This window comes from Emys orbicularis, chromosome 16 (genome assembly GCF_028017835.1).
Source record: "Emys orbicularis isolate rEmyOrb1 chromosome 16, rEmyOrb1.hap1, whole genome shotgun sequence".
NCBI lineage: Eukaryota > Metazoa > Chordata > Testudines > Emydidae > Emys > Emys orbicularis.
The window spans coordinates 30409512-30433664 of record NC_088698.1 but is presented as its reverse complement, the minus strand read 5'-3'; the positions used below and the strand labels follow the sequence as shown (position 1 = coordinate 30433664).

The window sequence follows — 24153 nt, the reverse complement described above, 5'->3', positions numbered from 1 at the left end:
ATGCAGTTTACTAGTGCTGCTGGCTTTTTACATCTATTTCCCTATACTGGATTGGCTGGCAGCATTTTGTCCAGTGTGGGATGAGCATTTAAGTGGGCATTGTAGAAGGAGTGGTTTACTTTCAAGGGGGATTAGAAGGAAGAGAGTGTGGTCTCACTGCGATAGGGAGAGTGCTCCAGAGGTATGTGAGTAGTAGGAGAATGCAAGGATGAAGAGATAAAAGGAGAGGTGAGACAGAATTAATTCCATGGGCAGACACCTGCATTTTAAAGGGTCAATCTTGAAATTAAAATTATGCATTTCAATTTGCCTGTGCTGCTAATAACACCAGTATTGTTCACACAGGAAGAATGTTAATGAGCTAATGTATTTTTCACCATTTATGACATTTGTTTGCTTTTATCATTCCAGGCAGGATAACCCAGAAGATGGACTTGTTAGTTTTGCTTTTCCTTCCAATCAGTTTTACTTGTGATGAGGATGGATGGGAGTTACAATGTTAATGACATGATGTGATAGTAGTAATGACTCTGCAAAGGCTCAGGTTATACCTCTGAGCAGACCCCGGACAAAGGAGAAGTTTCCAGTAGCCTGAGCAGCAGACACAAACTGACTATTGCAGTGATTTAATACATTGTGGTGGGCCTTCTCTCCTGCCTTGTGAGTGCATTAGTAAATCCTACATTCTCTGATTGTCATGAAGTAGCCTCAGGTGAAATAATTGAGGTTGCAAATGCTGCAGGGGAAGGTTTAGTGCCAAACAGAACACCATTTCAATTGAATTAAAAAACATTGATATTAGGCATTATAAAGCCTTGTTTTTATAAATACCTAGTTTTTTTGGCCCTGAATTGACTTGAGATGTCTCCTTCTATCAAAAAATACATGTGAACATTTTAGGCACCTACATTACAGCCTTGCACTCAATGTGACAGTAAATCATGCTCTCTTGAGTCTGACCTTATTGAAACTATTTCTTTAGCAGGGAATATTGAAATGGCTGAATTGCCTTCAATGTCCTGTGTGCAGAATAGATGAGTTTCGGAGATAAGCCAGTATTCAAAAGGAACGTAGCTGTCTGCATGTTAACCTTTGGAAAGCAGGCTGTATGATGAGCAAAGCATGACAAAACATCCACACGCTGACCATTAAGACCAGAGATCTGACAGGCCATCAAGGAGATACCTCTGATACATCTGGCAGTACCACTGGGATGTCTCTAACTGAGTGGGGTTTTGCTCTGAGCTTTGAGCTGGTGCTGGGTTTTGAAAATGCTCTGTTATTGTCAGCAGTTATCATTGAATAAGTTGAAATGTTACTTGCACTGGAGGGTTAGGAATTTAATTTCTTTCAGACCTGGTTTAAAAGTTACAGTGAATGAGGAACAAGTTGTTGACAACAGCACTTGCTACAGGTGCAGGCAGTGTTGTAGTGGGGGTGAACTCATAAAGATGAAAGGGAGCGCAACCTGGTGTTCTCAACAAGCTAGTCCCAAATCATCTGGTGTCTGTATGAACCTGAAGAAATCCCACTGATTCAAATCAACAATCGCTTGATACTCACTCTAATCATCCTATGTCTTGTTGAATTCTACATTTGGTGCAAGAACATACATAGGCTGATCATTATTAGTCACTTAATAAGAGCTCAGGGTAAGAGTATCACTGTTATGGTGGGGGGCAAATTAGATGCACTGCCCTTTAGACAGCAGGATGTGGTTGCAAGTTTCTAAGCTTCTGCATCTCTACAAAGGCTGGAGAGACTGTTCTGGTCACATTTTCCAATGGGTAGCAGGTTTTCCTGACATTGCCAAGCAAGGTTATAAACCTAATGGAGATAAGGTTGCAAACTGGATGCATTTTTAAAAGTTGGTGTTCTCATCTCTGGTTGTAGGATACCAGAAATGTAAGTCTCTCAAGTAATATTAATAATTTAGACTCATTCATTTGCTTACAGGCCTGGCCAGTACATTACAAAACTCCCCTAAATTAGGTGCTTTTAATTTATATTATTACTACAAATCTTTCTTAAATAATCCTGCAGCAGGTTCTAGCTATAAAATACCGCTCAGATATAGCAGTAATCAGCAAGAAGGGCACCCTAATGACTTGAGTATGGCAAAACTGAACTACATGAACTTTTGACCTGGCTGATATAAATTCTCAGAGAGGACAGAGAGCTCATACTCAAGAAAGGACCGTAGACTTGCAAACGGAAGTCAACAAACCCCAAGACACAGAACAAACTATTCCAAGTGAATCATATTCCAAATACCTTTTACTTGCAGTTTATCATCTGTTCACACTCCCTCTTGCTGACAGGTCCAAGTTCTTCAGCTAGAAGTTGTAAAGAAGACAGAGGTTGTGCAACTAACAAATACAAGTGTTTGTGGATTGTAGGCGAATAACTCACACTTAGCTAAATATCGCATACAAATCATGAACTCTGAATACCTATGACATCAGAATTGCTTCTATTCTCATTTCACAAAAACTGAGCTGTGCCATCTCTGAATTCATCAAGACAGAGGAGGAGGCTGGGTCTATCGGAGAAAGATCCCACTCAAACACAATTCAACTAGTGGGCGCTCAATCACACATGCTAGAGTGAAAGTTGTTTAACAATGTAATCCCCTGGTTTCACATGCTCATTATTTACTAACAAATGCCTGCTGAGCTGGATATTTCTAGGATTGTTTTCTGCTCAAAGTGCTTTTGTTGTTGTTAAATTTTGAACAAAATCCGGCATTTTAAAAAAGACAAATAGCAATAGGCACCATTCTAAAAAGGAGGTAAAAAAGTACAGAAATAGAAAGCCAGGTATATCCAGAGCTGGCATTTACAGCTTGCAAAATACATTCTCTTTATACAACTGAGCACAAAACATTTTTGAGGTTTTTTAAGTGTGCACCTAATCACCCTGCGCTTTAACTGCATGTCAATAGACACCTGTCAGTCTGGAGGCTTAAAGCAGCTATTCATATAAATTATTTATACAGTGCTCAAAGTCTACATGACACGTTATAAAAACAGAAAAGGGGTGAAATCCTAACCCTATTGACATAAATGGGAGTTTTGCTATTGACTTCAATAGAGCCAGGATTTGACCCAAGGTCCTGGCCCTCGTGATCTTACAAACGAAGAGCCTGATCCTCTGAGGTGCTGAGCTCACCACTGTGTGTGATGAGAGTGTCCAGCACCTGGGGGATTGGGTCCTAAATAAGCTTAAGCTCTTTCGTAAGTGCACACTTGTATATGTGTGTTAGTAGTAGTTTGAACAGTTCTGCAGCCACAAATAAAATGGTTGAACAGGTTCAGTGAGCTGTAGGATTTGAGTTGTTTTAGGCACTTGTTGCTACCTCAGGTACTTACTGTGCCTTAAAACCTTACACCATTGTAAGGCTTTCAAGCACTTTAAGTATTTATTGTGCTGTAAATATTTAAGGCAGTTTAAAGTTATCCTCTTCATCATTTGAGTTAAGATAAGCACTTATGCCAACTTAAGACATTTATTCTTTTTCTAAAACCCAGGAAATTAAATGCAAAATATTGCACCAATTTACTATTAGTGCTGCAAAGTTCAAATCACAAAGACTCAGAAAATACAGAAATTCAGGTTCCAACAGCAACATTAACCTGATTGTGATGCACATATGCAATGTTTTGCACTTGTTTTGCTGGTTAAATGTCCCGTTTGATCTTACTATGTGTAGCCCAATGGGCCAGCTTACATGTATTATATGCATTGCTTTGTTATTCTGCTTTATTATATTTAGTAGTAATGCAAGGAACCTACAGGCTTTTATCCTGTAAGATTTGGCTTTAACAGATAGTGCGAGGCTTGAGGCCTATAACCTTTGGCACAGATAAATTTAAGTAACTCATAAATTATAGGGAACTGAAAGTAACATGCAAGAGGGGGAATTTTGTCCAGAATACCGACATCAGCCACCCACAGAACATAGCTGACACCAGCATCCAGAAGGTTCCAGACAGAACGTCCGACCGCAAAGGTGCCAAGACATCAATTTGATGTGTATGCTAATAGGGTAACATCATATATACACTAACCGATAGAAAACGGACACCTTAAGGGGAGGAAATACAAATAAGGACCTCTATTGAATATGCATTGGACATGGCAGCGTCAGCGTAACCTACTATAAAAGTAACATCCCAGGGGCAGCAGGAGGGTGGAAAGATGTAGACCTTGTGAGGGGCTAGAATGATGGCCACCGGGGAAGATGAGGACGATGACAGTGATGAGAAAGATAATGGTTGTCTGAACGATAATGGTTAAGTATGTAAGATAATGGTTAAATTGGTTAAGAAAGATAAGGGTGTAAGTATGGACGTCCAAATGTACTTTCTGTATTATCTCTATCTGCCTTGTTGAGTTTAAGGGTGTGTATAACTTTGCTAAATTATTAATAAATCATATATTTATATATAAAGAGAGTTCCTATAGTGTAAGTATTGCACCTGTGCACATCGGGGTTCCCAAATTATATGATAATTTTACAATAATCTTACTGTGCCTGATCTTGGGACAAGAACCTGTTAATCCTCAAGTTACAATTATATATACCCAACTTTGGGCCAAGCTACATATGCATACTGTAAAATGTATAATATATATGTAAAACAGAGAGGAGATGACAAGTTAATGGGGTGTTGGAACCTCTACTTCTGCACTTTCTGATTTTAATTGTGCTACCTTAACATTGCATTCACACAATTTTTATATATTTAATTATGTACAGGACTTTTTATGAAATTGTGCTTTTGAGACAAATTAGTGAAGATGTATTATTCAGCAAGTTGCTTCTCAAGGATACTGCAGTGATAGACAATCTGATTCAGGCTTCTGTCACTAACAAGTTCTATATCTACACTGGTGCCTGCCAAGCTTAATGGGATTAATGTTAGTTACTACAATTTACTACATTTCTATCTTGTCTTTTCTTCCCAGAGTTCCATTTCCCCATGGGTGTATTTTGTTTCAGATGTGCCCTGGAGCCCAGTATGAATTTAGGGAAAGCACTCTCTTTGCCCATGAAAAAAGCACTGCACATGGGCTCTGAGTGGAAAAAGCACTCTGTGTGCAGGATTTTGGTTTGAATCTCTTTTTCCTCCCTTTTGAAGGAATTTTAAAATTCACCGTCTGCATGTCAAGTTTTTTAAGCCTGATCTAACAAGGACAGTAAGTTATGTGCCATATAAAAAATTTAGCTATATTAAATAATTAATGACAAACTAGATTAGAATACCTCATTAAGGCCTGAGAAAGGAACCTCTGGACCAGGGCCAATGAAGTATAAATAAAGAGTCTGCACAACCAGTCGGTTTTACCAGCATGTGTTGCTAGGATTACAGTTTGATTTATAGATGCTATTGTAGATAAAATCATATATACACACATTTCTGAACTGCGTTCAGTGCAGCTGCTCCAGCACAGTTCTGTCTCACGTGGCTCTACCCTGCGAGGTGGAGCTGTAATTGGCAGATATTTTCACAAATGGGGAGAGCCAGCGCAGTTTGAGGCTGCAGTGTGGACAGGCACCAAAAGGCACAAAATTCTGTCTTAAGCAACACACTGTAGTTCCTGGCACAAAAAGGCCTCGAGATACATTTGTCCCGGCCAGGTTGACCTTTAGCCAAGAAAGCAGTGAAATATATTTTGCTCCTGAGCCAGAATGGGATGTTATCCTGATCAGGTTAATGACCCAGCACAGGGCTCTTGGCATATAATGCAGCATTTAAAAGCAACTGAAAGATACATTTTGGGAGGGGAAAACAGATAAAAGGTTCAACCTTCATGAAATATCCTGGACTTCAGGTTGTCAGGATAACCTCCACAGAACACAGGGACCAGTCCCAGTTTTTACAGCTCTGGCCTGCAACCTACCTTTGAAAGCCATTGGTGCTGGCTGCTATTAACTCAGCTTGGCCAACAGGCATGTAGGCCTTTGGTGCTGGATGGCATTAATTCCAGAAGGGTGACTTGGCTAGCAAGCTGCCTTCTGGGGATAATGCTAAGAATCGGCTTGGTCCACGGGGCACATCATGCATCACTAGTGCTACCTCCATCAATGGCTATTAGCCAGAATGGCAGGGATGGTGTCCCTAGCCTCTGTTTGCCAGAAGCTGGGAATGGGTGACGGGATGGATCACTCAATGATTACCTGTTCTGTTCATTCCCTCTGGGGCACCTGGCATTGGCCATTGTCGGAAGACAGGAAACTGGGCTAGATGGACCTTTGGTCTGACCCTGTATGGCCGTTCTTATGTTCCATGGGACATACGGGGCACCTCTGCAGGGGGGTGTACTAGGCTTTGTGATGCTGCTTAGCTGGGGAGTGTTGGGCACTGCTGCCACTAGCGTAGCAGGACATGCCTGGTGCTCTGGTTGGCACTAGCATACTGGTGCATGCCAGGGGCTGTGTCTGGCACTAGCATGGCAGGGTGCACTGGGAGCTGTGGATGGCACTAAGGTGGGGCGCACTGGGCACTGGCACTAAAACACCATGATAGAGGCTCAAACTATATGTATACCCCAAATTTAAAAAAAACAGCAAAAAATGCCACCGTGGCTAAACAACAAAGTAAAAGAGGTGGTTTGAGACAAAAAGACTTCCTTTAAAGATTGCAAGTCTGACCTTACCCAGGAAAACAGAAAGGAGCATAAACTCTGGCAAGTCAAGTGGAAAAGTATAATTAGTCAGGCCAAAAAAGAAATTGAAGAGCAACTAGTAAAAGACACAAAAACTAACAACAACATGTTTTTTAAGTACAGGAGAAGCAGGAAGCCTGCCAAACAATCAGTGAGGTCACTGGGCCATCGGGGTGCTAAAGGGGCACTCAAAGAAGACAAAGCTGTTGCACACAAGCTAAATGAATTATTTGCATCTGTCTTCACTGCAGAGGATGTGAGGCCATTTCCCACACCTGAGCCATTCTTTTTTGGTGACAAATCTGAGCAACTGTCCCAGATTGAGGTGTCCATACAGGAGGATTGGGAACAAATGGATCAATCAAACAGTAATAAGTCACCAGGACCAGATGGTGTTCACTAGAGTCGGTGCTAGCCCATTGCGGACCCTAAGCAGGAAAACCCCCCTGTATAAAACAAGGAAATTCTCATACTAAAAAGTGAATAAGGGGGCCCTTCGAGCTGCTCGGGGCCCTAAGCAATTGCTGTCTCTCCTTATGCCTAGCACCAGCTCTGGTGTTCACCCAAGAGTTCTGAAGGAACTCAAATATGAAATTGCAGATCTATTATCTGTGGTATGTATATGTAATCGATCACTTAAATCAACCACTGTACCAGATGACAGGAAGGGTAGCTGATATAACGTAGATTTTAAAAGAAGGTTCCAGAGATGATCCTGGCAATTACAGACTGATAAACCTAACTTCAGTACCAGGCAAATTATCATAAGAACGGCCACATTGGGTCAGACCAATGGTCCGTCTAGCCCTGTATCCAGATAGTGGCTAATGCCAGATGATTCCGAGGGAATGAACAGAATAGGGCAATTATCAAGTGATCCGTCCCTGGTCTCTCAGTCCCAGCTGCCAGCAGTCAGAGGGTTGGGCCACCCAAAGCAGTGGGTTGTGTCGCTGACCAGCCTGGCTAATAGCAATTGATGTCCCTATCTGCCATGAACTACCAAGTTGTTGTGTTTTTTTACCCAATTATCATTTTGGGCTCCACAACATCCCCTGGCGAGGAGTTCCACAGGTTAACTGTGGCTTGGGTGAAGACATCCTTTCTTCTGTTTGTTTTAAGCCTGCTGTCTATGGATGTCATTGGGTGACCCAGGCTGGTGCGTTATAGGGAGGGGTACGTAACACGTCCCAGTGCCCTGGCTCCACACTGCAGGCCCATCCCCTGGGCCAGGGCTCCATGGGGGCGCAGGTGTGGCTGGCCCACGCGCTGCGCCTGCCGCACGGACTGTCACCCCCAGGGGGCGCGCGGGGCCGGGGGAGGCGTGGCTGTCCATGCTCACTTCCGAAATGGGCGGGCCGGGGCGCCCGGCCCTGGGGATGGGCGGGCCCGGGCAGGCCCCGGTGATTGGGCGGGCTGGGGCGGAAGTAGCCCGGTGATTGGGCGGGACACGTCAGGCCGGCAATTGGGCCCCGCCCTAAAGAGGCTCTAGCCGGGTGCTCCGCCCCGCGCGCTCAGTGCGAGCCCAGGCGGCGGCGGCTCCGGTCGGGCTCGTGGCGCAGGCGGCCTCGCCCCCAGCCATGGCGCTGCTGCTGGAGCACGAGTTCCGGGTGGTGCCGGCGGACCGGGAGATCGAGACCGGCCCCTTCTTGGACGCCGTGGCGCATCTGCCGCCCTTCTTCGGTGAGGGGCAGGGGTGCCGCGCCGCGGGGCTGGGGCAGGGTCTAGCCCGAGGCGTGGGGCTGGGGAAGCCCCCGGCGGGTGGGTGCGGGGCTGGGCAGGGCAGGGGAAGCGGCCTGGGTCGGCTGGGTGGGGGGAAGCACCCCCGGGGGGGGGGGTGCAGGGCAGGACCCGGTGAGCCAGCTCGCCCCCGGGGATGTGGCTCGTTTCCCCTCCGCCCGCTGGAGTCCCTGGTGCGCTGCTTGCTGGGTTTAAGCTCTCTGTGGTGAGGTGCAGGCGAAGGGGAGCCCTTTGCTCCATGCCAGGCCTGACGCTGGACAGACCCTGCTCCAGCCCCGGGGGTGCTGTGCACAGGTTGGCCCCTAACACGCCCTGTGCGCTTGGGCCCCTGTCCCGGCCAGGGGGGGAGATGTGCCCTGGCAGCCCAACCCGGGATAGACACGGATGTCAGGCACAGCGGCTGTGCTGCCTTTGAGATGAGTCCAGTGGCCTGTCGGTGGGTAGCTGATAGGGTGCGTGTGCCCCGGATATCTGTCAAGTCTGAGCCATTTTCTCACAGCAGCTGTTTTGCTAGCTCAGGGATCCTTCCCTGTGCCCTGCAGGTCACTCGCTTGCTGTGCCCTCGTGTACCCAGCCCTCTCAACAGTGCTTGCTTTTCTGTTTCAGGTAGTGTCAGGATGCTCCAGCCTGTCTCGGACACGCTCAGTTAGACAGAGGGTCAGACTGTATTGGCTGGCACACTGTGCTTATCGCCTGGAGCTGAGAGAGTCAGGAGACCTTGTACCAGATCCTCAGCAGCTGTGTCCAGAGAGGTGTGAGGGTTAGCGAAACCCATGGGAGTTTGTTGGAGAGGCTCTGTGGGGTGGGGGGGTTCAGCTGGCTCCTTAATTTAGAGTTAAGGCATTTCTAGCACTTTGCCAGTGCATGGACTCTGGTGTTTCATGTGCTGCTTTTTACATGTAGGAAGGAAAGCTGTATTAGGGGAAATGGTGTAATTAACTGGAGTACAGCCATCTAAGGGCTCATCTAGACACACCAGCTGTACTGCGTTAAAGATGTACAGTGCCTAATGTAGCTCAGTTATATTGGTATAAAGCTGCTTATACCGGGATAGCTTATTCCTGCAAAACTTATCACAAAATGTCAACACCTTAAAAACGTAACATGCCAAGGCCTAGGCTCCATGCAGTCTTTGTACCGGCATGTGGTATGGCTGTGCAATAAGTTTGTAACTGACTGGGCTGGAGAGGGGGACTGTGGAAAATAGAAAAGTTTGGCACACCCTTAATGTTCCCTAAACTGCTTTCCTGACTTAGCACAACCCTTCAGAGAAGGCTTTCTCTCCTATGTGTGGGCTGATGCTGCTGATTTTTTAAAAAACAAAACAAAACCTGGGAATCTTTTCAAGGGGTTCTGTGTTAATTGACACAGCTCGGCAATGGTATGTGGGGCTTTTATGAGACATGGTTACATCAGCCAAATGCACCTAAACATGGTCAATAGTTTAAGTGTGTGGAGAGGACATGGTCGGTTTGTATATGACTCTCACTATGAGCCCTATATTGATGGATCTGCCAGTGTTTGTTAGAAGCTTTAACTTTCTGGGGTTTAAAGCACTGCTTGTTTGTTCTGGCCTCAAACCCAGCACAGCCTTGATCGGTGTGTTTTTTTTTTTTGTTTTTTTTTAGAAGGGGGGGGCTGTTTGGTTTTCAAAAGCATGGGAGACTTGGCTTGTGGTTCTGTTACAATGTCCTAAGAGGAGGGGCACAGGCAGGTGTAAAGTGATGATTCGCTCTAAACTCGGACTCCGATAATGACACACTTTTCCAGCACTTCTCCAAGATCTTAATATATTGGGAGGTGGCTGAGGCGACTGTTAAACAGCAGTCTCCCCCTTTAAAATTCAGCTGAATTAGTTGCATTGGAATAAGGTGAGGGGGGTCTGAAGGCAGCATTTAAGGCTGCATAGTGTGTTGGGTCCACAAGGGCTTTGTAGGGAAACTCCGTGCCCAGGCGGGATGTCCAGAAAAATGTATCTGGAAGAGCCACAGGACAAGTGAGTGTTTGCCTGGCCCCAGGAAAGGGCATCAGTGAAGCAGCAGCTTCCCATGATTTCAGTGCCCCCCCTCAAGGAAAGGGGGATTTTGGGTGGTGATATTCCTTCTTTCCCTGCTCCCTCAGACGTCTTGTAAATGGAGCCAGTCCAGCCACAAGAACAGGCCCCCATGACCTGGCATTAAATATGCTGATGGTGCTTGAGAAAACTGCATCAGTTATTCTGCCTCAGCTAGAGTTGGCAGCACCCCCTGTCATGGATTTAAATGGGAGACCGTTGCCCAGTCCTCAAGGAATTGGCAGTCTGAATCATGTCCTAGAAAATGAGCTCCCCAGGCGTAAAATCCGCTTGCCTGGCATCTAGCGTGTTGTTGGGACAAGACATTGTTTACTTGCTCACCCCAGGGGAGTTGACAAGTAGGCCACAAGGCTTGTTGCAGAATTTATGGATGATTTTCTCTGGCCTGTGTTACACAGGCCATTAGACTAAAAAAATCGACCTGAAATGTTGTTCTGCTTCCTGAGACAGACATTGTGTTCCATGAGAGACCTGGAGATGGGGCTGAGTCGCCCGCTAACAATTGCATTCTCTTCACAGTTACTGGATCTGTTTTGTTCAGTGGTTGAGATGTAAGAATTGTTTCCCTTTCAGGGCTGAACTCTGCATTTCAGTTCTCAGGACTTGGCTGGAAAGTCAGCACTCAACTGAGCAGGCTGCAGGGTTAACGAAGCAGGGTAAAGTAAAACCCCACTCTTCACATCTGCAGGAGAGGGTTGCAGCTAAAGCAGAAGAACAGGCTTGATGTTTATTACCATGGCACTAAAGCCCTGCCTAAGCTTTAGGACTGTGGTGAATGCCTGCTCAAGAATTCATGTAAGGTTTGGGTATGGTGGATTCTAACTTCTGTGGCTTCCAGGCCTCCCCTGATCAATTGATCCTCAAGCAGTGATGGCAGTTAAACTTCATACCTTGGGTACATCTGCCGTCTAAAGATTTGCTCTTTCACCGCACACAGTGAGGTGAACTCTGCTTCCCTGTGCTGTCTTATAATAGGTCATGGGGGGAGCGGAGGGGATAGCTCAGTGGTTTGAGCATTGGCCTGCTAAACCCAGGGTTGTGAGTTCAATGCTTGAGGGGGCCATTTAGGGATCTGGGGCAAAAATCAGTACTTGGTTCTGCTAGTGAAGGCAGGGGGCTGGACTCAATGACCTTTCAAGGTCCCTTCCATAGGATATCTCCATTAACTTTTTTTTATGGGGCATCTTTTCCTGCATGGTCTTTGACTGTTTCCTCATCCTTTCATCTCTCTCTCTGCACCATGTCTCCCTCCCTAAACTGAGTTTTCAGCCCCACAACATTTCTCACTACTGTACTTTCTGTAAAGCTTTCCCTCCTCCCATCTGGGCACTCACAACGTTTGGCAATTGTACCCCACACCTAAAAGCCAGAGGATTAAACCTGCTAGCCAAAGATACTGACCAGGTGAGAAGCCAATTTCTATGCCCCCTACCTTCTTGGGCTCCCTGCAAAGAGGAGGCTGTTGGGATTCCAATGAAGTGTTGACCCTCCCCCAGCCGCCTGGCTTTAGCAGTGGAGAGGGGTCTGTGATTCTGCCTGTCTCTCCTACTCAGGTTTTGATCTGCCTTCCCAGCGGATAGCTCCAGTGCCTGCCTCAGCTGTTACAGTGGTTGCCAAACTTTTTACTGAGGTGACTCACCAACTGCATTTTGTCTTCCCCTGCTCCTCCTCTTCTCAGCCCTCCAGTGCCCTGCTCTCCCCTCCCCTACCCCCAAGCCTCCTGCTTGGCTCGCCCAGCCCTTCCCCCTTCTGCAGCCCCAGCCAGCTCCTCTCTCAGGCCACTGCTGTCAGCTTGCTGGCTCCATCTGCTTCCTTTGTGCTGCTGCTGCCTCTGCCACTTCCCACCCTGCTGCCCCTGGCCCAGCAGCAGTGAGTGCAGCGGGGGAGGGGAGGAGAATGCTTCCAGAGCATGCATGGGGTGAGGAGTGACATGGGAGGGCAGTGATAGGCAACCCACCTACACCTTTCCTGTGACCCCCTAATGGGTCAAGATCTGTCATTTGGGGGACACTGACTTGCAGCTCTTTTGAGCCGCAGTGGGGAAGCTGACTTGATTCTGTTAGTTTCATTGCTGCCCAGAGTTCTGACTAGCAGCAATAAAACTGACCAGGAATAGTTCAGTTTTCACCCTGCTGTAGCTTGGCAGAGGCCTTGGAGCTGTAGGACTGTGTCAATTCCCTTCTGCTTGCATTTGCAGAGTTAGTGTTACAATCACGGGGGTTAAAATGGAAGCTTAGATTCTACAGCTGTTCTGATGGTGCTTTCCCAGGAAAGCTGCCTGTCTCCCTGAGCATGTGGGTTTGTCCTGTCCCAGTAAACTAAACATGTTTTTAATATAAATGTTTGACAGTCAAAAGAATTAGGTATGTTCCTGCTTGGTTATATCTCCTGCAAATTACTCCGTTAAGTGGAATGCAGCATATTAGAAATCAGCCCAGTTCTCAGATAAGTAGCATACACTCAATTATGAAGCAACTGAATCTTGCCACCATTCCCGCCCTGTTTACAGGCAGGGTATAGTGATACTTTGCTTTCTCTTGTTGTCTGATATCCAAGTGAATAAGGAGGCATCTATCCTTCTGTCATTTTGTGTGTGTGATCTATAGAAAAAGAACTTCAGCAGTGCAGTGTGTTAATGGTGACTGTCTTTGGAAGGCTACCAATACTTGTCAGCAAAGGGAATCGAGAGCAAGAAGGAAGATCTCGAGCCCACACTCAAAACAGTGGGAGGTCGCTGAGTTGTGACTGCTTGTGTGAGCTGTGGCGGTTACTAGATGTTGCTATTCATGTTCTGATCAAGAGGGAAAAATCCCCAAGGTGTGTTGCACTCTGTATGTAACATGAATCCATCCCTCCAACCCAGTATTTACTTACCTGATTTGGCAGCATAAGCATGACTTAGGTAAGCAGTGACTCCATCTACTGGATAGGATGGGTAGAACAACTCTTTCCTTGAATGGCTTGGGAAATGCAGGTAACAGCAGCACAAGTAAGAGCATTAACCTTTCTGCGGTGCTCTGGGGAGGGAAGTATCCTGGCAGCATCCTTCTGAGTGAGGTGGGGATTGTCTTTTGACCGATCAGGTTGGGATGTGGAACATAAATGAAGTGGAACTCAGCTACTGGTGATTGGGGGGGGGCTTTTAAATGTGTGTATATATAATTGTTAGTGACTTGTCTGTGGTCTACATCAAGTGGGTACTGGAGCCAGGGTTAGTGCCTGGGCATTGCTAGCTCCCAGTACTGTGTTCAGTCCACTTGGTCACGCTGTGTTCCATTGCAGGCCTCTCCTATTTGTCTCGCTGCATTGTAACATGCTGAGCTCCTCCTGGCAGTTGGATGCCAGTGGACTAGGTAATGCTGTCGGAAGAACATCGGGGCTACTTCAGCGAGAGCTGCTGCTGTACGACCTCGTTCTGCTCGTGTCAGCTTCCTGGAGGCAGTGGAGGCAGTTAAGGCCCAGTAGGATTTGTCACCGTTTACAATAACGCTGAAGAGTGACACTGATGCCATCAGTCTAAAACACCAAACAGATGCCCCTCTGAACTCCCTGGCTCTGCCCAACCCCTTGCCCAGAGATGGGCAGGGATGCTTGCTGAGCGTGAGAACCTCTGTTCAGTAGTAAAGTCAGCAGCCCTGACGGGGGGGGGAGAATCTTTCCAATGTGGAGCTGTTTTAAACCTGCAGCCCTGGAATCTGTGATCGCACCAAACCTACCGCAGCTTGGTGTGGGAGGGTCTGGAACAGTCTGTGTGAAGGGTAACCCTGTGTCGCCAAGCAGCGGTGTAAAAAGGGCAGCAGAGGTTCCATGCTCAATGACGGTCAGATTTTTCAGAGTACAAGAGAAGCTGTTTTTCTTCTGGCAGCCCCACAAATGTTGCCTATGACAGATGAGAGTGAAGGCAGGATTTGGCTTTGCGACTAGAGCCAAGTTAACAGTTCGGTTCTAGAGTCTAGCCTGTTTGCTGCCGATAGCTATCTGGGGTAAAAAACAGTAACTTTGAATAACAATGTTGACTCCGAATTCACATGGGGAGCAGCAGATCTGTTGAACAAAAATGTCACTCTTTACCACTGGAGTTCTCTCACTGGAGAACTCGTACAGTAGAAGGTTAATTGGCAAAGATCCCATCCAACTGGCTAAATGACTGAGTTGAAAAACTGCTGAAGCTCGCAGTTCAAATTCCCTCAAGTCAAACTGGTCACTGTAAGAGCCGCCTGGGCTAGCCCAACCACGTCAAAGAGGGAGCTGAGCAACAACACAAGATCATGATTTAACCAAGTCACCCGGAAAATCAGGGGCAGTGCCAGGGATAGAACCCAGATTGGAGTCCAGTGCTCTAACCACAGGACTGCTGTCCTTGTCCTGTCCCCCCTCACTGCCGGGGCACTGGAAGCTCGGTCTTCTGTGCAGTGACCTTTATAGTACTTCGTGGCTTCTGTCCCTCCACTGCACTAGCGGTTGGTTGAGTTCTTACGGCATTGTTCCAAATCAGGCTGGGGGAGGACTTTAAGATGCTGTTGTGGGAAGGCAGCTTGGGAGACCAGATTTCAGCCTGAAGTGATGTGCATGTATTGTCACTCCAAGAACCTTCCCCATTTCCCAGGATTCCTTTCCTTGAGCCAGCCCTTCAAAAACACAGACCAGCTTTGCTGTGTGAGAGGAGCTGTCTCACACCAGCAACCTTCAAATGCAGCATAGGACAGCCTGGTGACCCTGGCAATAGAGGCTTGTCTCAAAACCTCTGTTCAGAAATCTTGTTTTATCACACTGTGACCTTACCGAGCTCCCAGCTCCCTTAGTGCAGACAGTGTTGTGTTAGGGAGCAGTAACCTGCGTTACAAACACACCACAGTGAAGCCATTAACAGCCGCCTCCTTCACAACTCCCTATAATGATGGTCTTGTGTAACCACTGACACATCTGCAGTGTAATTGAAGGGCTTGTTTACACTTGAAAGTTCATTCAGATCAAAGTAGGGTGTGGATTTAAAGTGATATCTGTTCTGGACTAACTCATGTGTGGACAAGCCCTAAAAATCCTGATTTTTATTTGGCATTGGGATATTTCAACACAGTGGATATTCTGCTGTTAAATTGTGAGCAAATAAGTGTCTGGTATAGCGCAAGCAGGAAAGAGGGCTGATTATTCATCTCACCCTCAGCTTTATCCCCAGCTTCTCCAGGATTTCTTCCTGGGATGAAATAGGAAGGTGGCACCTCCCTGTAAAGGGTATCAAAGCTGCTAGGGTGAGGCCGCCAGCAAGAGCCATTATGCTGCGCTCTGGGGCAATGCAAAGCAGAAGGACTCGGTCTGAGCTGAGCTAAAACTGGTAAAACAGGAATGTGACAGGCAGAGCAGTCGTGTTCACAGGACCGGGTTTGTGCTAAGCGTAGCCTTGGACAGGCTGCTGCAATAGGAGAGCTTAGGGGAGCAAGAAGCAGCTTGTGGCTCCACGCTCTGGGAATTCTCCTCTACACCCACATGTTTTGGGCAGAACTTACTTGCTGAGTTAGTTTTTTCCTATCTGATAAAGCTGTTACAAGCTAACCATGTAGTTTTAAACCTAATGGACGTTCATTGGAAGCTGAATAAATCTGAAAACCTTTGGCTCAGCAGAGCACTAATTGCTGAGTAGTGCTATGAAAACGGAAATCCAGGAAGCGTCCGCGATTGGAGCACAGACAACATAAGCTGGGCTGCCATGGGAAGAGTTGTACACCAGAACAGTCTCAGAGAGAGGATGCTTTCCTAGAAGGATCTGAATGATCCTATTAAATGCATACCCCGCTCCTTGCCCAGCCTCTGAATTTTGCTTCTGTTCATCTTATTCTAATGTTTTCCCCTTCAGTTTCTCTCTATGTAGAATAAGGCAGAATAAGATTTAAAACTAGTTGGATTTTTATAAACCAATTATAAACGGTAATGCAAATTGATTCATATTCTGTATAATCAAATGTTGAAAGTATAGGAAAGATAAGGTAGCAATGGGTTAATACGTTGTGAGAAGCTTACGTATGGAGGGATGGGGGAGGCCTGTATGTGTGTATTGAAAGTTTTAACAAGTTAATGGTGGGAAGAAAGAAACAGCTTGTGAGCACTGTCGGGGTGTTGGAAAGCTGTGTCCCCTGGGATGGCTGCTGCTTTGGTTGACTGGGATCTCACCGCGGCTCCCTTCTGGACAGCCCTGGGCCCTTTCCCCAAAGTAGAATGGGCTGTGGGGAGTCAGAAAAGGGGTTTTTCAAACAGCGCTTTGCTCACCTAACCCACTATCTCTGCCATTCAGTGGCATGGAGGCCAGCATTCCTTCTCAGCCCATCCCTGTGGACATCACTGCTGCTTTGGGTCCTGACAGGCCCAGGTTCCTTCTGGCATCCTGTCCTGCCTCGGCTTTCCTGACTGCCTCCTGGTTCTCCTCCCTGTCTGGCTGTTCTGGGAGGGGATCCCGCTCTGCTCTCTCTCGTCTCCCTCTGCTCTCTCCGGGTGAGCTCACTTGCACAGTCTCAACCATCCTCCTGATGCTGAAGGCTCAGGATCTGCCTTTGCTCCTGACCCGTCTCCCTCCAGCTGACCCTGCACCTTGCCCTGGCTGCCATCTCCTTGGGGAGTCTGGCTTCCAGCTTGAACATCGCATGGCCCAAGCTGTGCTCACGTCCTCTCCTCTTCAGCCAGTGCAGTGATGGGCTGGGGCCTCTGGGTGCTGCAGTAATGTATGTCTAGGTCAAACTCCTCTCCCATCAGTGTGCTGGGGCTGGGGGAGCTCAGGCGCTTGTCCCGTGGAAATAATGAACCCGTTCGCTTGTCTAGTGTGGACGGGCCTGGTGGTCCCAGGCTGCTGGCTAACAGGATTTCCATAGCCTGTTAGGCATTTCCATCTGTGGGGGAGGGGCAGGGGCGTCATGGAATGTGTACAGCGACTTCTTTTTTCTAAGCAGACTGGCCGGCCCCATGCAGAAAAATCCCGCTGGGAGAGTGTGGTGCCCAAGGTGTGCTGCCAGTGGGGATTGCACTGTATCAGGGAGCCCCAGACGCTGCGGGGTGGGGGTATTGCGTGCATTGCCCCAGTTGCATTTCCTGGGCTGATGCTCCTCAGTGGCAAACCCAGAGTGCTGATTCTGTTGCCTTTCCGTGCCCTGATGTCAGGATGTGCAGTTCTCGGCCGTGTCCATCTCTCATTGCATGGGTGGAATCTGTTGCTAAGTTAAATGTCCATCAGACAATAGCTAGTGTTCTGTTCCAGGGGCTGCCTCCGTGGTCGTGCTCCTGACAATGTCTGCTATTGTGGGAGAATTGCATTACAAAAGTCCCCCTACTAAAGCAGCATATAAAGCAGTATAATGGCTGCCTTGATTGCCAGCCACTATAAATGATGTGCTGTATCTTTTAATTGGATGCATTGATTTTACTGAAACACTTTGTTCGAACTCCATAAGTCACAGTACAGTAACCTAAACCCCCTTCAAGTTGGGTCAAGTAGTGAGATGGCGTGAAAATGGTTCCCAAGTGCTTGTGGTACCTGCCCACATGGCGCTCTCTGCATGAGGGATCTGGCCCCTGGTGCTCTGCTGTGTGCTGTCCTCCGGTTTAGGGGAGATGTTCTTGAGAGCCAGCACTGCAAGTGTGCCAGGGCCCTTCCCCATCTCTGTACGTAACTCTGGGGATCTGGCTGAAGCACAAGAAATTAAAGCTTCAGGCTTCGATAAAGTGAATTTGGAGACCGTGAAGTGCAGGCACGTCATGGGCAGCCATGAAGCTGACCTAGCTCTGCCTTGCTCTCGTCCTTCCCTCTTCCCCATTGTCAGTGTGGTTCTGCCCTGGCCTGGCAAGAGCGCTGGGAAGGGTGAGCGGGATCATTCAGCCTCTGGTGCCTCTGACCCTGCTGGAAGGGGCTGACTGTGGAGCTGGGTTTTTCTGCCTTGTGCGCTTGTCCAAGGGAGACTCCCAACTCCTGGTCCATTTCAACCCAATCCAAATTCAGGCCTGTGACCTAGAGGTAAAGGGTCTGTATCCCTTGGCATCTCTGCTGGATCAAAATATCATTGCCAGCCCTATGCAAATAGGGTCACGGATTTCTCTGAAGGATTGTTCAGGGGTCAGGGAAATGTTACACACTAACAGTCGGTGGCACTGCCCTTCAGTTAACCAGCCTTGATTAAAAATAAGGTTCACAACAATGGAAGGGAGGAAGTAATCGGAATCCACAGATTATTGCTAAGAACTGAAAAACTAGTGTGCCTTACCTCAGAGAAACTAGTGTGTGAGCTGTCCCAAGGGAAGAGCACAATGAAGACACGGCACTTCAGTTTTATAGTGAGGTAAGCTGGACCTGGCCAGCGCTCGACCCTCACCTGGGGTTGACCTCATGGTAAAACTGAAGTATGTTGTTTTTCCCTGTGTTCTTCCCTCCTGACAGCTCATGCAAACATCCCTCCTTTTGAGCAGTGAGGACAAGGCCATAGAGGGCTGGGAAGTCAGATTCCTCGACAAAGGAAAGCGTTCAAACTGGGACATGTGTAAGCACTAAACAGCTGACGCGTGACAGTGACGATGAAACTGGGGGATCTAAAGTGATGTGGTAATACAGCATAACCGAGCTGACTGCCTTGAGAGCATTTTGACCTTAAGCAGGATTCACTTGCTGCCCCAGTAAATTGGTGGTACCGACTGGTAGGAGCTGAAGCTGAATTGGCTTGTCCCCGAAGTGCTGTGAAGATAGAAGCAGTAGGACTGCTTGTGATTTTTTGCCCCAAGTGTGTGTGGTTATTTATCCACTGGACACCCCCTTTGTAGCTCGGCTGTTTGTAGATACCTCATACTTTTTTCACCCTGGCTTGTTTGTATCTGATCTGTTCTGGATCTGTTGCCTTTTGACTGTATTTCAGAGGTATCTGGTTGTATACCCTGATTCAGGGATCTGTTCTGTGACATAAATTGGCTTTTTGTTGGCCTTCCTGACACACGCCCTCATTTTTTTTTTTCTAGATTGCCTTGGGACACCAATCGTGTATTCGCCAGTCAAAGCAGATCTAGCTGGAAATATCAAGGTAGGAAGGGGTATCCCTGAGATCTCCGATTCTTCAAGACCTGTATTCTGGTGGTACTTGCACCACGTCACCAAACTCCCAACACTAAAGGCTACAATCACTAATAATTGTGCTGTGCTGGGGAGACTTGAATATGGCGAATTTCTCCATGTGAAGCTGTTGTCAAAATGGAAAGCTGTGAATTGGAGATGGCAAAGAGGGTCACACTGGGTTTCTTAGCACGGCTTCAAGCAGAGGAGCATTCAGTCCAGGGTTGCTTCTTGCTTCCTACCTCCTCCCCCTCCCCCCGCGAAGACCTCTCTAGGTTCAGGATTGACATTTGCTATTAGGTTTCTGTATTGACTGGCCTCTTCAGTTAGTTGCTTCTGCTTGAAATTCCACACAGTGCCTATAGCAATGAATGCAAGGAACAAAATTGGCGAGAGCACCAGGCCAATGTCTCCAGCAGGCCTTGGGAATATTCTTAGTTAAATTGCAGTCATAAAATGGGAGTCTCTTCCTGAAGGAGCCTGCAGTTCTGTGGACTTGGGTTTCCAGCAAACATGCTTTTTGGCTAGTTCATCGCTGATTTCCCCGTTTATGCAGCTGTGATGCTATCTACCAATGTTAAACACCCTGAATTTGGATAAATACTTAGACCATTTTCTCTCCTCCTCCTCCTGCAATGTTGCTGAACATTGCTAAGCTGCCTGTAATGGGAGTGCAGAGGTCAGTGCTCATAACACTGCATTTTAATTGCAATACACTCGTTTCTAAGGCTGTAGGCTGCGTTCAGGCAAAGCTCTGAATTATTTCTTTTGGTCTATTTCAGAAAATCCGAGCAGTTTATGAATCAAATCCTACCAAGTTCAAAACGCTAAAGAATATTTTGGAAGTGGAGAAGGAAATGTATGGACCAGAGTGGCCGAAAACTGGTGCAACACTGGCACTAATGTGGCTAAAAAGGTGAAATGTGGATTGTGTGGCTGTTGCACACTTGTGGGTGTAAATCTCTCGCTCTCTAGACTTGCATGCCAAATGCTGATTCCACTACAGAGAACGAGTCGCTCTGCGTGGTTCTGGCCTAGTTAAAACTCCATTGCTATTAATTTGTCCCCCTCCAGTATGTCTGTCACCTGGTAAAACAAGGCTACTGGCTTCCATACATAGTCTGTTCTACCCCAGTGGTTCTCAACCAGGGGTCTGCAGCCCCCGGGGGCTGTGAGCTGGTTTCAGGGGGCTGAAGCTCAGCCCCAGCAGAGCTGACCCTCCCCACAAGGGTGAAGCCAAAGGCAGGGGGCTGAAGTCTGGACCAGAGTCCCAAGCACCCCCTACCCCTCCGCCAAGTGCTCGAAATCTGGAGCTCCAAGCCCTGAGGCGTGTGCACCCCCCCCACACACCCGGTGGCTGAAGCCATCAGCAGAGCTGAAGCCTGGTGCCCCAGTGCTCCTGCAGGGCTGAAGCTGGGAACAGAGCTGCAAGGCAGAAGCACAGAGCCCCAAGCCCTGGTGCCCCCACAGGTCTAGAGCCCCAGTGCCCACACCAGGCTGAAAATGGGAGCGTAGCCGCAGGGAGCCCTGAGCCTCTGCATTTCCAGCAGGGCTAAAGCCCCAGTGCCCAGGCAGAGCTGAAGCCCAGAGCCCCTAGCCCTGGCACCCATTGCAGGCTAAAGCCCTGTGCCCCAGCGGGGCAGGAGCCGGGAGCAGAGCCACAGGGCTGAAGCCCCAAGCCCCAGCGCATCTCCCACTCCGGGGCTAAAGCTGTGCGCAGAGCCCTGAACGCCCCCTCCCAGTGTCTGGAGCCCTGTGCCCCCTTCTGTGGCTGAAGCCCTGAAATACCCTCAACGCGGTGGCTGAAGCCAGGAGCCCTGAACTTTCCCCTGTCTCTCTTCTCCCCTTCCACCCCCCCACCCCCCGCTGGCCCTTGGAGTTTTTATGGTGTGTGGGGGAGGGGGGAGCTCAAAAGGAGGTTTGGCCTAGACCATGTGGGCTGCCTGATGCATACATGGCAGGAATGGTAAATTCTGGAGAGGGCCATGTGACAACCCTGCTGCAAGAAATCCAGAATCCTGCTGCAGCCACAGCCTGTTAACCTCCCTCGGGGAGGCGTTTTGAGACTGGTACCGTGGGTGACACTTGCAGGGAATTGCCAAGCTGGCAGATGCTGTTTCTCTCCTAACTTGGGCTGACTGGTGATAGTAGAACTGTGAAATGCCTGATGGATAGTTGTGTGTCTAGTGCAAACCTCTCACACAGCTGTTCTGTGCTCTCCTTATTCACTCAGGGGCCTGAAGTTCATTCAAGTTCTCCTGCAGAGCCTTTCGGATGGCGAGAGGGATGAGGAAAACCCGAACCTCATCCGAGTCAATGCACTGAAAGCCTATGAAATAGCCCTGAAGAAATATCATGGCTGGATGCTGCAGAAGCTCTTTTCAGTGAGTGCTTGCCTCCAAAGGGACCGGGGGAGAGACGCCCGACTGACTGGCTGGGCATAGCCCCTGGAGCAGTGCTTCGTGGTGAAAGCGGCTGGGAGTTGGTGCCTAGATGCTCACCCTATAAATACCTTTAGTCTCTCCTGCATAAGGAGTGCAGGATTGGGCTCTGCTCCGCTTCTTCTCCTAGGCTTGGCCGGGAGGGGACATGATTTTCCAAAGTGTCTCGGGGTTTGGGAGTCAGGGTTTGGGAGTCAATCTACACACTGTAAAGGAACCTGACTTCTCCGAGTGCAGAGCTCCTGCCTGCTGAAAACCCAGCCCCTGGGCCTCTGTCACTAGTCACTCCTGGGAATCCTGGCCAGTTGGTGCTATGCAGGGGACTTGTGGGCTCTGGGCTAGTCTCCCTGATCCCAAGGAGATGCTCAATTCTGAGTAGCCAGTGGGGGTGCTATCAAAGTTTGCTGTGGTAGATGCCTGTCACAGCAACTTCTGTGTGGCAGGTTGTTGGTCTCAGCTGAGCTTGTAAGAACTCACCACTTTGGTGCAGAGCCGGGAGTGTTCTGCTTGGGGGATGGGCCCTAACAGAGCTAATGGGAGCCTGGGCAAGGCAGTGGGAGTTTGTGGTAGGCAAAATGGACAATGGTGAGCTCAGGGGGGTGTCTTGGCAGGGAGCAAGGGATGGTAGTGCTGATTTAATCTTCTATAGTGAGGATTTCCTCAGTCAATTAGGCAACTTAGAAGGAAACTTAAGTTTTGCACCTACCTTTGGCTTTAAGCCTTGTGGGCCTGCTGCTTTGAGGTGCTGAGCTCATGCAGCTTCTAGGGTGCATACAGTCCAAGATGTGTTCATTTTATCGTCCATTTGTACAAAAAACAGTGTGAACTCTGAAGCGCACCAGGTGTCTTGCGTACCTCTGCTTCACTACAAGTTTTCCCCCTCTTAGGGATCCGTCTATGCTCTTCCTTACAAGTCGGATTTACTGAAGGCTCTTGAGAAAGGAAAAGAAGTGAACGAGGAGGAGACTTTAGAGAAGATCCACCAGTTCCTAGCAAAAGCCACTCCTGTGCTGGATGCAATTTATGATATGTACACAAAAATGAATGCAGAACTGAACTACAAAGCTTAACATTTGCACAGGACTCCTACCACCAAGTATACACTACCTTAATCCTAAAGTGGGAACCCTAAAGCACTGAGCACGGGGGCTGCTCCTGGTCAGCAAGTGACTGATTCCTGGCCTGGATATGCAGGGAATAGCCTGGTTTTTAAATCGTTTTCTATAGAAACAGAGCAATAAAGTAATGATTGTATCTCAAATCTTCATGGAACTTCAAACACCTATTTACCAACTGGGGAGCAATGAAACTTTCTACTCTTTACTTAACAGATTTCTTTAAACGCTGTCTAGGGGAATGAGGTGTAACTGACAACAATGCTTAGCTGCTGCTATTTTCTGGCTCTGCCTCAGTTTGAGAGAAGTGTGTGTCTTATGAAGATATTGGTGTATATTTAGATACCACAATGTGTTTGTACTCCCGTTGCAGCAGTTACCGATGATGGCCTGTGTGGGGGGTTAATATGGTTAAACAGCTTGATTACACTGTGACTGAGAAGCTTCCAAAATTAATGCCAGAAATTTGCAAGAAAATAAGCCTTCAGTGATTTTTTTTCCACCCCCCACCCCGGTCACATTGAAATCTTGTAGGATTCTGAGTTTCCTCCAGTGTGGGAATGGTTTCTTCTGCTTAACTATTTCTTCAGGGACAGTTACTCCAAGTTAAACCACTTGTAACTGCTATGTGTATCTTAAAAATTTGTCTCCAGAGATACAAGTTGCCTTAATAGTGGTTTGTGGCACAACTGAGCCTTACCTTAGGACAATGAGGGAGGGAGGGGAGAGAACTTCAAATAAATGCTAAAAATGAAACATCTGTTTTGAAATTCTTTTGATGTTATCTGACTAGAGAAATTCCTTCTCCTTCGGTGCCAGTCTCCTCACCCCATCTGTTCTCTTAAATTTTACATAGAGCATCTGTTTGATAATGTGATGCTTCACTCTGCAAACATCTGGAGTCCTAGATCTGCAGTTAGATAATTCTAGTAGCTAAATTACCTACAAGCCTATTTCAGATCTAGAGTCCTTGTATCTCACCAGCAGATGGGGCTATTTGCTGTTTAGCATGATCTAGCTTTAGTTCAGCTGACTTATGTT

The 24153-nt window shown here is 47.7% G+C and overlaps 1 protein-coding gene across 1 annotated transcript; it reads left to right on the top strand.

The window, feature by feature from the left end:
* The first annotated feature begins 8249 nt into the window (after nucleotides 1-8249).
* GLTP (glycolipid transfer protein) lies at nucleotides 8250-23850 on the top strand. Its single transcript, XM_065417837.1, has 5 exons — nucleotides 8250-8352; nucleotides 19466-19527; nucleotides 20339-20472; nucleotides 21790-21940; nucleotides 22885-23850. Exons 1-5 carry the CDS (start codon nucleotides 8250-8252, stop codon nucleotides 23065-23067), a joined length of 633 nt encoding a protein of 210 aa, XP_065273909.1. The 3' UTR covers nucleotides 23068-23850.
* Nucleotides 23851-24153: the final 303 nt, after the last annotated feature.